This window comes from Equus przewalskii, chromosome 4, assembly GCF_037783145.1.
Source record: "Equus przewalskii isolate Varuska chromosome 4, EquPr2, whole genome shotgun sequence".
Taxonomy (NCBI): Eukaryota; Metazoa; Chordata; class Mammalia; order Perissodactyla; family Equidae; genus Equus; species Equus przewalskii.
In genome coordinates, this window is record NC_091834.1 from 56,198,288 (window position 1) to 56,210,808 (window position 12,521).

Consider the following 12,521-nt stretch of genomic DNA (forward strand, 5'->3'; position numbering starts at 1 on the left):
GCATTGAGCAAGGTACTTGAAAATAAGATTAATAATTCATCCCTCCATATCTTCAGGGGATTGGTTCCAGGTCACTTTCCCACTCCCTGCGGGTACAAAATCCACAGATGCTCAAGTCCCTTGTATAAAATGGTGTAATATTTGCGTATAACTTACACACATTCTCCTGTATACTTTAAATCATCTCTTGATTACTTACAGTAATTAATACAATGAATAGCATTATACTGTATTGTTTATTTACTGTTTTATACTATTATTTACTGTTCTATACTAACTATAGTATAGTTATTATGCTACATTATTTAGGGAATAATGACAAGAAACAAAAGTCTGTACATGTTGGGTACTGATGCAGTCATCGTAGGCTTTTCCTTCTGTGGCTGGTTGAATCCGTGGATGCTGGAACCCATGGATATGGAATGCTGACTGTATACAAAAGTCAGTTGCATTTCCATATGTCATCAGCAAACATCTAGAAATGTAACTAAGACAGACATCATTTACAATAGTCAGAGAACGTCATAAATATTCAAGACCTCTACAAACACAAAGTAATATTATGAAGATCTAAATAGATATATTGTGTTCATGGACAGGAAGATAATATTGTGAACATGTCAGTTTTCCAGATTGATTTGTAGATTCAATGAAATTTCAATAAAAATTCCAGTAGGGTTTTTCATGGTATTTGATAAGATGAATAGCCAAGAAACTTTTAAGGCAGAAAAGCAGGAATAGCAGATTATTATTAATGTGTAGGAATTAAGATTCTGTGGTATTGATATTAGCATAGGAATAGACAGAATGATCAATGGAATAAAGAGTTCAGAAAGAGACCTACACACATATATTACTTTGCTATATGACAGAGATAATATGTCTTTCAGTGAGAAAAAGATACTGTTCTGTGAATGAAATTGGTTACTCTTTGGGATAATATATGAAATTGTGTTCCTGTTTCACTCTGCATACACAAATTAAGTAAAAGGAGACACAGTAAACATAGGAAGAGATATTAAAAATCACAGTGTGGGATACCATTTTTTAACGTTCATTTGGCAAAAATTATAGATACAAATCTATAGTACCTCTTGTACATTGCTGGTGGCAGTGTAAATGGATGTAACCACTTTGGGAGGAAAGAAGTTTAGCATTATCAGGGTTGAATGTTCACACATCCAAGACAGTAATTTCCTAGAGTCATTCCTATATTTGTATGGCTGGAAGCATATTAACAAGCATGTAAATCCCAAAAGACTACATGCATATAGCATGATACTATTTTTTTTAAGTTTAAAATAACTAAATGCATACTTTTAAAGAATACATATAGATGGCAATAAAACTATACAAAAAGGAAAGCAAGGTGTTTGTGAACCCGAGATTCAGGGTGAGGGTCACCTTGACTGGGGAAGCCAGAGTGGTGGATGGAATGAAATGTGGGCAAGAGGACCAGGTGGGTTTCTAGCCTCTGTTTTGGGTGGCAAGCTCATGGCTGTTTATTATATTATTAAGACTAACAGAATAAACAAAAGCAGGCCTTGCACAGACCAATGATTCAAGTATGATGTAAATTAAGAATTATCAGTAGTATAATTCTGAGCAACCTATGTTAATAGATTATTTGTAGTAAATTTTTTTTGACTAACAGAAGCTTAAAATTGTGGCCCACAGATGGATATTTACCAAATAAGAGTGTGATTTGCCCCTCAAAGCTGTCTTAACCAAATATATATTCTAGTCCCCTTGCTGACCTCAAAATGTGTGTGCGTGTGTGTCTGCATTTAACTGAGTAGGCCGAGTTCATACACTTTGAAAATCTTTAGAAAAATAGCATCCTTCCTTGACTATCTCTGTTATTGTCATAGAGAACTTCTTAGGAACTATGATTGCTGTGTTCACTGCCTTGTCACTCACTCTGATGTGCAAACTCAGAGGGACCTGGGAAACTGTGGTTTGAGACTGAGGGTATGTGAGCAACCCTTGTACCAAGTTCAGCCAACACATTCCCAAACAAATTACCAGCCACCTTCTGATTTAACACCAGGGTCATGGTTGAGCTGTTTCTCTAGCCATTTCATCCATTTGGGTTTTTTCTCCTACTAACTACTGTCATTTGCATAGGCACAGCATATTCTTTTGCAATATTTTATTTTCTCAGTACTTTTACTATTCTTATCTTTTTAAAAATATCTTTGAAGTTAAGTTTATATAAGTAGCATATATTTAAAGTGTACAATTTGGTAAGTGTGGACATATATAGGCACCTGTGAAACCATCAACACAATTGAGACAGTGAACATATCTATCACTCCCAAAGTTTCCTGGTGTCTGTTTGTAATCCTTCCCTCCTGCTGCCTTTCCCCCTCCCCCCCACTGCTATCCCAAGCAAGTACAATCATGTGCACTTAACGACGGGGGTACATTCTGAGAAATGTGGCTTTAGGCGATTTCATCGTTATGTGACCATCATAGAGTGTGCTTACACAAACCTGGATGATGTAGCCTACTGCGCAGCCAGGCTACATGGTACTAATCTGTGAGACCACTGTCATATATGTGGCCCATTGTTGACAAAAACATAATTAAATGCGGCACATGACTGTACTGCTTTCTGTTACTATAGATTAGTCGACATTTTCCATGTTTTTATATAAACAGAATCATACAGCATGAATCTTTTCTTTGATTTTGTTTTGTGTTTTTTTAATCTGGCTTCTTTCATTCAGTATAATTATTTTGGGATTCGTCCATGTTTTTATATGTATCAGTAGGTGATTCCTTTTTATTGACGAGTAGTATTCCATTGCATGGCTGTACCACAGTTTGTTTATCTATTAACTGATAAACATTTTTGTTTCCAGTTTTGGGCCATTATAAATAATATATTGTAAGATATTATTTTTATTAATAATATAATATAAATATTTATTATAACTAAAGATGCTGTGGCCTTTTACATATAAGTCACTTGGGTAATACCTAGGAATTGAAGGATTGGGTCATATGGTAGGTATATGTTGAACTTTTAAAGAAACGGCTAAACTGTTTTCAGAAGTGGTTATATCAATTTACTTTCCCAGCAGCATTATCTAAGAGTTTCGATTACTTCACATCTTCACCAACATTTGGCATGGTCGGTCTTTATAATTTTAGCCATTCTCATAGATGTGTAGTGGTATCTGATCATGATTTTAATTTTCGTTTCCCTAATGACTGCTAACATTCAGCATCTTTTCATGTGCTTCTTTGCCATGCTTATGTCTACTTTGGTGATGTCTTCAAATCTTATCCTTTTTGTGTGTGTGTCTGTGTCTGAGGAGGATTGGCCCTGATCTAACATTTGTTGCCAATCTTCCAATCTTCCTCTTTTTGATTGAGGAAGATCGTCCTTGAGCTAACATCTGTGCCAGTCTTTATCTACTTTGTATATGAGATGCTGCCACAGCATGACTTCATGAGCAGTGTGTAGGTTTGTGCCCAAGATCCGAACCTGTGAACCCTGGGCTGCCAAAGCAGAACACATGAACTTAACCATTGACACACTGGACCAGCCCAAATTTTACCATTTTTTATTGAGTTGTTTGTTTTTTCATTATTTAGTTTTGACAGTTCTTTATGTCTTTAGGATATAAGTGCTTTGTCAGAATTAGGATTTACAAAGATGTTCTCCCAGTGAAAAGGCTTGTCTTTTCATTCTCTTACTGTAATACAAAAAACAGAAGTTCTTAATTTTGATGAAGTCCAGTTTGTCCGTTTTTTTCTTTTTGCTCTGTGATCCATTTATGAGTTTTTATATAACATGTAAGATATGGGCCAAAGGAGAGGGTGTTGCATGTGGATATCCTGTTTTCCCAAGTCCATTTGTTGAAAGACCATCTCTTTCTTCATATTTGGAGAATTTTTTACTGTTATTTCTTGAAATATTTTTTCTATTCCTGTTTCTCCTGTCCTTTGTGACACCAGTTACATGTATATTAGGCTCCTTGAAGTTGTCCCATAGCTCATTGATACTCTGCTCTTTTTTTTTTTTTTTAAGATTTTATTTTTCCTTTTTCTCCCCAAAGCCGCCCGGTACATAGTTGCATATTCTTCGTTGTGGGTCCTTCTAGTTGTGGCATGTGGGACGCTGCCTCAGCGTGGTCTGATGAGCAGTGCCATGTCCGCGCCCAGGATTCGAACCAACGAAACACTGGGCCGCCTGCAGCGGAGCACGCGAACTTAACCACTCGGCCACGGGGCCGGCCCTGATACTCTGCTCTTTTATTTCAGTCTTGTTTTCTCCCAGTTTTTCATGTTGGATAATTTCTATTGCTATGTCTTCAAGTTTACTAATATTTTCTTCTGCAGTGTCTAATCTGTTGTTAATCACATCTGGTGTGCTTTTCATCTCATATATTTTGGTTTTCATCTCTAGAAATTGGAATTGATTCTTTTTTATATCTGCTTTGTTTCTACCTAACATGCCCAGTCCTTCCTTTAGCTTCTTGAACATATGAGTACAATGTGTAAAGTTAAAACTAATGTTTTAATGTCCTTGTCTACTAATTCAATCATATTTGTCATTTCTGGATCACTCTTAATTGATTTTTCTTCACATTTTAGGTTATATTTTCCTACTTATTTGCATGCCTGGCATGTTTTTTATTTTTTTACTGAGGAAGATTCACCCTGAGCTAATATCTGTGCCAGTCTTCCTCTATTTTTTATATGGGATGCCACCACAGCATGGCTTGATGAGCAGTGCATAGGTCCGCACCTGGCATCTGGACCCCAGGCCACCAGAGTGAAGTACACGAACTTAACCACTACGCCACCAGGCCAGCCCCCCGTGCCTGGTTGTTTTTCATTGGCTGCCAGCCATCATGAATTTTACCTTATTGAGTGCTGGATATTTTTGTGTTCTTAGAAATATACTTAAGCTTTGTTCTAGGATACTTAAGTTACTTGGGAGCAATTTGATCCTATCAGATCTTGCGATGTAAGCTTTGTTAGGGGGACCAGAGCAGGATTAAGTCTACAGCATAACCCTTCTGAATACTCAATGCCTCATGAATTAGGAGGTTTTTCAACTCACCCTGATGAGAACAGTAACCATCCCTGGCCCTGTATGACCTCCTGATATTGCTCCCTATAATGCTGGCTCTTTACCTGACCTTAGGTAGTGTCCTCATACACAGGCAGTCTTCAGTTGATCAGTGCTCAACTGAAGACTGGAGGGAGTCCTTTGCAGTTCTTGAGCAGTTTCTCTGTGCACCCCTCTCCTCAGTGATTACTCTGTTCTGTGCACAGAACCTTGGCCTCCCTGGTCTCCCAGTTCATCTCCTCGTCTTGGAGACCACCAGGCTCTACCTAGGTTCTCCTTTCCTGAGTTGTGACCTGGAAGGTTTCTCTGTACAGTTAGCTGGGGGAATTGTATAGCTTATTTTATTTGTTTCCTTTTTTTTTTTAGGGATCACTGTTTTCATTGTCTGAGGACTTGAAAAATGTTCCATATATTTTGTTCAGTATTTTAGTTGTTTCAGGTTGGAGGGTCCTTGTTACTTCATCTCAGCCAGAAGTGGGAATCATTTTATCTTTACTTTTATTACTATAAGAATTTAATTTTTGAATAGGTGAATCATTCCCATGGTTCAAAATTCGAGAAATAAAAATATATATTCAGTTGAAATCTCCCTCCTAATCCACTGTCAGTGTAGTCCTCACTGCCCCATAAGAAACCATGCTATTAGTTCATGTCTCCAGAGTTTCTTTATTCATATCCAAGTAAAAACTATATCTTCTTATTCCCCTTCTACCTCCTTTTTTATGAAGAGGTTACATAGTATAGACACTATTCTGAACCTTGGTTCCTTGGTTTTTACACTTAACCATGAATCTTGAGGATCTTTCCTTATTGATACATAGACTGCCTCTTGGCACACATTTCCCACCCACCCCCATTTGTTTTTGACAGCTGGAAGGTGTTATATTATAGGTTTACTATCATTTGTTTAACCAGTTCCCTATGGTTAAACAGTTAGGTTGCTTACAATCTTTTGTGACTAGGAAGAATTCAGTAGTTGACAGTCTTCAGCAGAAGTCGTTTTGCGTATGTCTGAGTAACACTGTTGTTGTGTACGTTCCCAGAGGTGGATTGCTAGGTCAGAGGGTTTTTGCATTCATAATTTTGAGGGCTCTGCCAAATTGTCCTCCCAAGGGATTGAACCAATTCTTCCACCAACCGGTTAGGAAAATGCCCGTTGTCCCATAGTCCTGTCTACAGAATGTTGTCAAATGTTTGGATTTCTGCTAATCCAACAGGAAGAAAATGTTTTTGTAACATACTTTGTTTTTTGTTTTTTTTTTTTTTTTAAATATATACCCCTAGGAGATAGAAGTTCTTTTTTTTTTTTTTTTAAAGATTGGCATCTGAGCTAACAACTGTTGCCAATCTTCTTTTTTTTTTTTCCTGCTTTATCTTCCCAAACCCTCCATACATAGTTGTATATCTTAGTTGCAGGTCCTTCTAGTTGTGGGATGAGGGACGCCGCCTCAACATGGCCTGACGAGCGGTGCCATGTCCGTGCCCAGGATCCGAACCCTGGGCTGCCGCAGTGGAGTGTGCGAACTTAACCACTTGGCCACGGAGCCAGCCCCTTATAACATAGTTTTAATTTGTATTTCTACCTGAATGAGGTTGAACATCTCTTCCTGTGTTTAAAAGCCATTTGTATTCCTTTTCTCTCCCATCTACTTTAGAGTGTTGGTCATTGAGTTCTTTCTTTTAGTGATATGAATACGAGATTGAAATATTTTAGTAGGCCGTGTGTAGTAATTTCTTAGTAACATGAACAGTTAACATCCATAGCCTGTTAGTGAAACACTTTATATGCAGTTAATATAATTTTACTAGATTTAGTCAAATCTCTAATAATTTTTAGATCATTACAAGATGTTTAAATCAAAGGTTGTTTTCAGACAAATTTTCAAAGTTCAAGGTAAAACCAGTTTAATCTGAATTTTTGAGCAAAAGAGTAATGTTCCGAAATTAATTTGATAATGAAAAAATAAGAATTGTTCCTTCTAGAAATCTTTTACTTTTGAGAGATGTAGTTTGTTCCACAAATAATGACATTTCCAGAACAATCTGATGGGAGTAGGGGAAGGAATATTTGAAATTTGGACTAACTTGAAAAGTCCAAATACATTCTGTGCCACAGATAAGAATGATAAACACGTTCCTGGTTAGATGATAGGCTGCTCTTACTATTCATTCAGTGCAGCTTTCTTGAGAAGCAAGGAGTATCCAAGTATTTTTACACCTTTGCATGCCCATCCTTTTTCTCTGCCTCATCTCAAACACCTCTAACTTTTTGCTTCTGTCACTTACACTTTTCAGGTATTAGACCCTATGGACAATTAATTAGGGAAGTAGTTGCTTTACCAAATGAGTGAAATAATAAAATGGGCCAATAGATTTGTTTATATTTTGTTAATTTATTATCAGTTTAAAGTCTGGCTTTATTTATGCAATGAAAAATATATTTTTAGAGTTGCATCAGTATGGAGAGGCATCCAGCACACGCCCGTCAGGTATGATGTCATTTCAGGACATTCTCTGGTACTCCGTTTTTCTATCTTATCAGCCAACTAAATTTACCTCAAACTTAATCATTTTCGGTTTTTTCCATTGTCAAAAACGCTGCATGCCGTTGTCAAGTTAGCCAGTTGTCACATTTTAGCAATCTTAATATTGTTTGTATGCTTGCTTTTTAGATAATTCTAAAATTGTTTATCAGGAAAGAATTATTGGCTTACTGATTTTTTTTTAAGCATTAATATTTAGCCTTTCCAAAGTTATTGAAAATGTTCTGAATGCTTTCTATCAAAATCCTCTAACTGTAAATAACTAAAATTTTGTCATATGTTACAAATTTAGTTGTCTCTAAATTATTTTAATATGCATCCATTACATTACATTTTACCACCCTAATAATATAATGTGTCTACTTGTGTTATTTGGATATCTTGTTTGGTTTATATTTATAGAAGTATGATAAATGAATAGAAAAACTAACATTGTTATTTTGACTAATCATGTGCTTTCCTGCTTGTTAAAGTTTACCTGCTGATTAATGCTAAGTCAATTCTTTAGAAGATAAAATGTTTCTAAAAATATACGTGGAAAAAGTTTTAAGAAAGTAATCAGTCTGAACTTGGCATCAAATGCTGAAAATGCTTAACTTAATTAGAATTCAAATTAAAGTAAATAAGCAAAATATTCCAGATATTGGAGATCATAACTAACAGTGGTAACTGACATACTTTTAGTAATAACACAGATTTAAAAGAAATTTGTATAGTTAAATGAATTTAAATTGGAAAATAGTTTCAAGCTTTCAGTATTTGTCTTACAATTAATTTAATGCTGATCATTTAAATCAGAACAAGATGACTCCAAAAGAGTATTTTCCACCTAGTTTTGGCCAGTGTAAATCTATGTGATTAAAACAATATTATTACGAGTGATGAAAATTGGGTTTTTAAATTTTTTTTTTAAGGTTACTAAATATATTTCAGGTCTGACTTCAACATGAACTTTTATTATTTAATTTTGGTTTCAGGGCCCTTTCAAAAGGTCAGTCCTAATATATCTGAACTGTATGCCTTAAATCAACTACATATATTGTTTCAGGATTTTAATTAGAAAGTAGCATTTACTTGCATAAAAATTATGCAGTGTTGGTTGGAAAATCTTGTGAAAAGATTGGGGGAATTGTAAGAATGGTGAGATAAAATGATTGTCAAACTTTTTGTTGGTTTAAGATTAGAAGTTAAAATAGAAACGAAATTTTAATGTAGTAGTAATGTTTATTTCTTTTCTGATACCAAATTATTACTGTTCCAATAATTTCATTTTTGAGACAGACAAGTTCCTTAGTTGAAGTACTAAATATATTGTCAATTACAACTAAATTACAGTGGTTTCAAAAAGATTTCAAAAATCCAGTGAGAAATGATACATCTGTAGTGTTTTTAATTGTGCTGTGTGTTTTAGGTATTTGTGAAATGTCATTTTGATTATAATCCCTACAATGATAACCTGATACCCTGCAAAGAAGCAGGACTGAAATTTTCAAAAGGAGAAATTCTTCAGATTGTAAACAGAGAAGATCCAAACTGGTGGCAGGTTAGTATGCTTTTCAATATTTCCTCAACTGCTTTTTTATTTTCAATCTTAGATCTGGCCAATATCTGAATATTCAGGAAGAAGGTATTAGCATTTGTTCCAATGGTTTTTCCTGCATGAACAGCTCCTGCTTCATGGCTGCTAATTTTGTGGACAGAAGACCAAATTGAGAGGGAATTTGTGAGTAGTTGTTAATAAATGCAGAATTAACTAGCCTGTGGTGCTATCCCATTGGTTTAGGGATTAGATCAATTGGTTCTTTCACATGGGCGATTACGGTAAAATATGGTATTGGGCAAGAAGAACCTACTTGAGATCATCCCTTTGCAATGTTTTTGTTTGTTTTAACTAGGAATCTTTTACTATGGTTATGGTAGTCTCTCTCTTGCCTCCTCTCCCTCTGTATACATTCACGACAAATAGAACATAATTTCTTAAGCTCTTAAATCTATTTGCCCATGTCTTCTCAGTTTCTGAGAAATGAATGTTTGCTTTATCATCAGTGTTTGTCTTGGGTTGAAATCTGTGTATATGGAAACGGGTGTGTGTTATCACTGTGTTTTCCACCCCCCTCCATTTTCTGGAAGATCCGTGTGGTGGTGTTCTTTTTCCTTTCCCCTGATAACAGCTTTCAGAAATCTCCAACAGCACTAATAAGTCTGTTTTTGTAATTGTTGACATCGGTTAGCAACCACAGTATCCAGAACTGGAGAAACTGACAAATTAGAAAGTCTAAAATTCCTTAAACTGACAGAGTAAATGAGAGTCTCATTAAAGAACAAGGTGTGAGAGCAAAGGACCCAGGACCTAGCACTAAACTCTAAATTAAACTGAGATATGAGACACTCACATGAACTCTCAAAGACTTCCAAGGGTAATGAATTAGGAGGATGAGAACAATCTTACTAGTGTGTCCTTAAATTAAGACATTGTTAGGTACAAGTGCACTATGTGGTGAGAGAACTAAGAAATAAGTAAATTAAACAGAATCCATGATTTCAAGATGTTTCTACTGAATTTCTTAGAACTCTCATCTAAAAAAATCTACTTTCTGTGACTGTTCCTTTTTTGAGCTTTTCCAATTTTCTGTTTTCCCCTTTCTGTGAGTGCCATCTCAGTTTTCTCTTCTAATCCTACCACCATTATCTCAATCTCTTCCTGCATTTTAATTCTATTTTTCAAGATTTTAATTGCTAAAAACGGTGCCAGATTTTTCTATGCTGGTTGTAAGGATAAAGTCACTAACCTTGTGGAATGAACTGCTAGCCGCCGGTTCTCCAGCCACTATCTTAAGATAGTGCTTCTTTGGATTTTATTTTAAAAGTTAGTTTCTTGACAGCAGGTAAAGTTTTACCTTATCTTAAACTTACTACCTCTCAGGATACCTGGTAGCATGAATTAAACTGTCCACTTTTTTCCCAATATTGTCGTTTTTCATTGATTTGGCCTCAGGAATTACCAACGTAGTAGGATTACGGTTGATGGTAAATACCTTACCAAAGGGTGCCATATGAAATATCCTGGTAACACACAGAATAGAATTTGAGTAACTTAGTATAAATAAAAAATTTTAGTAATTTAAAGAGGCTGTATACCTTTGTATTATGGTCCCAAATTTTCACTACCAGATGGCGGATTGATTAGGTGCCAGTTGATTCCTCAGTACTAAAGCGTTTAAATATCTTCACTGACAGTGCCATGGATTTAAGTCTCAAGGTCAGTTTTTAAGAGCAAATGTGATTTTCTTTTTCTTTCTTTTTTTTTTTTTTTTTAACTGACTACTGCTTGTCCTACTTATTAGAATATGGTCTCAAATTTTGGTCACTGAGATATACAATTCATTAATTTGATTCTAGGCTAGCCATGTAAAAGAGGGAGGAAGCGCTGGTCTCATTCCAAGCCAGTTCCTGGAAGAGAAGAGAAAGGCATTTGTTAGAAGAGACTGGGACAATTCAGGTGATGAGCTCAACACAATAAGTAACAAGTAGTCCTTTGTGGCCACCTTTCTGTGCCTCTTTCATCTGAATTAGCAAATGAATTTACTTAAAATATATCTAGAATCAATCCCTCCCATCTGCTTTATTGTATCTCTCTCAAAAGTAAACTTTTTGATCCCTTTCTGCCACCTGCTGGTATAGTATCAGAATTCAGTGGCTCAACTCACCCCTGCCCCCTTCTGCTTTGTAGGATGCAACACTGGGAAGATAATTCTCCCACCCCTGTAGAATACCACAGGGTAACTTTATCATATTCTGACATACAGTTTAAGTTATATTTGTCTTGTCATCCTTCAGGACCTTTTTGTGGAACCATAAGTAGCAAAAAAAAGAAAAAGATGATGTATCTCACAACCAGAAATGCAGGTATGTTTTAAATACTTTCTGAGAAATCCAAGTGAAATAGCTTTAATCGTTAATCAATGTGGCATAAACTCTAAATGTATAATTTTACATGAATGTAATTCAGATTAGTGCCTAATTGGAAAGGGCTGACATGTGAACACATGGTACAATATAATATGAAGACGTCATTTAAACCTGGCTTTGTAAATGCTTATACTATCACCATTGTGCTTTATTTTCTGAGTATAGTTTACAATAAAATGAATTGGTTGGGATTTATGCTTGTATTAATGAAGGAACAATGTTCTAATTGAAACTGTCTGTTCAGAGAACTTTGATAGGAATTTATGTGTCATTTCTAAAGAACAAAATGCCTTTCGGAAGATAATAAAAGAGTTATGATTAAGGGCAACTGTATTCTGCCATAACATTGTCCATGATACTTTTGGAAAAATAGTACTGGACCAAATAAATCTTAGTCTGATCTAGGAGGATTCTTTCTTAAATCTTTTAGACTTAAGGAAGATAAATATGACAACTGCCGTAGTTACTCTCTTCAGTTAGAGGCTGATAGGAGTGGAACGCAGCGCTCTGAATCAGCAGGCTCTGGGGCTCACTCAAAGGAAGTGACCATTTTAAAGCACTTTCTTGATTTCAGAGCTCCTGCTATACTGGTAATAAGCTAAAAAGCACACTATACAGGAAATAGTACAATAATATATTATAATAATATAATAACGATAAGGGGAAAATAGACTCTCCCTTAATATTGGTTTAATCTACTGTGGAGAAATTGTGCAAAGAAAGAATTGCTAAGATAATAACCTAAGGAAGAAGTGTTATTACTACAGATTGAGAGTTGTAACCATAATAACAGGTAATGTAATATTTCAAATCCACTTTGACCTAATTATCCATTAACTATATTATTCCTTAAAGCTTTCTTGTGAAATGGAAAATTTATAGTTTTCCCATTGACTAAGATTATAATTTTGAATGTGTTT

The 12,521-nt window shown here is 35.4% G+C and overlaps 1 protein-coding gene across 16 annotated transcripts in view; it reads left to right on the forward strand.

The window, feature by feature from the left end:
• PALS2 (protein associated with LIN7 2, MAGUK p55 family member) overlaps window positions 1–12,521 on the forward strand; it is a 101,419-nt gene that overhangs the window by 65,711 nt on the left and 23,187 nt on the right. For 10 of the 16 annotated variants that reach the window (XM_070616025.1, XM_070616026.1, XM_070616027.1 and 7 more), the window contains 3 exons: window positions 9,044–9,175; window positions 11,032–11,131; window positions 11,470–11,538. In XM_070616025.1, coding sequence (XP_070472126.1) covers window positions 9,044–9,175; window positions 11,032–11,131; window positions 11,470–11,538 — 301 coding nt within the window. Of the gene's footprint in view, window positions 1–7,536; window positions 7,579–9,043; window positions 9,176–11,031; window positions 11,132–11,469; window positions 11,539–12,521 lie in introns of all 16 variants that reach the window. The other 6 variants (XM_070616015.1, XM_070616016.1, XM_070616018.1 and 3 more) reach the window with 1 other exon arrangement.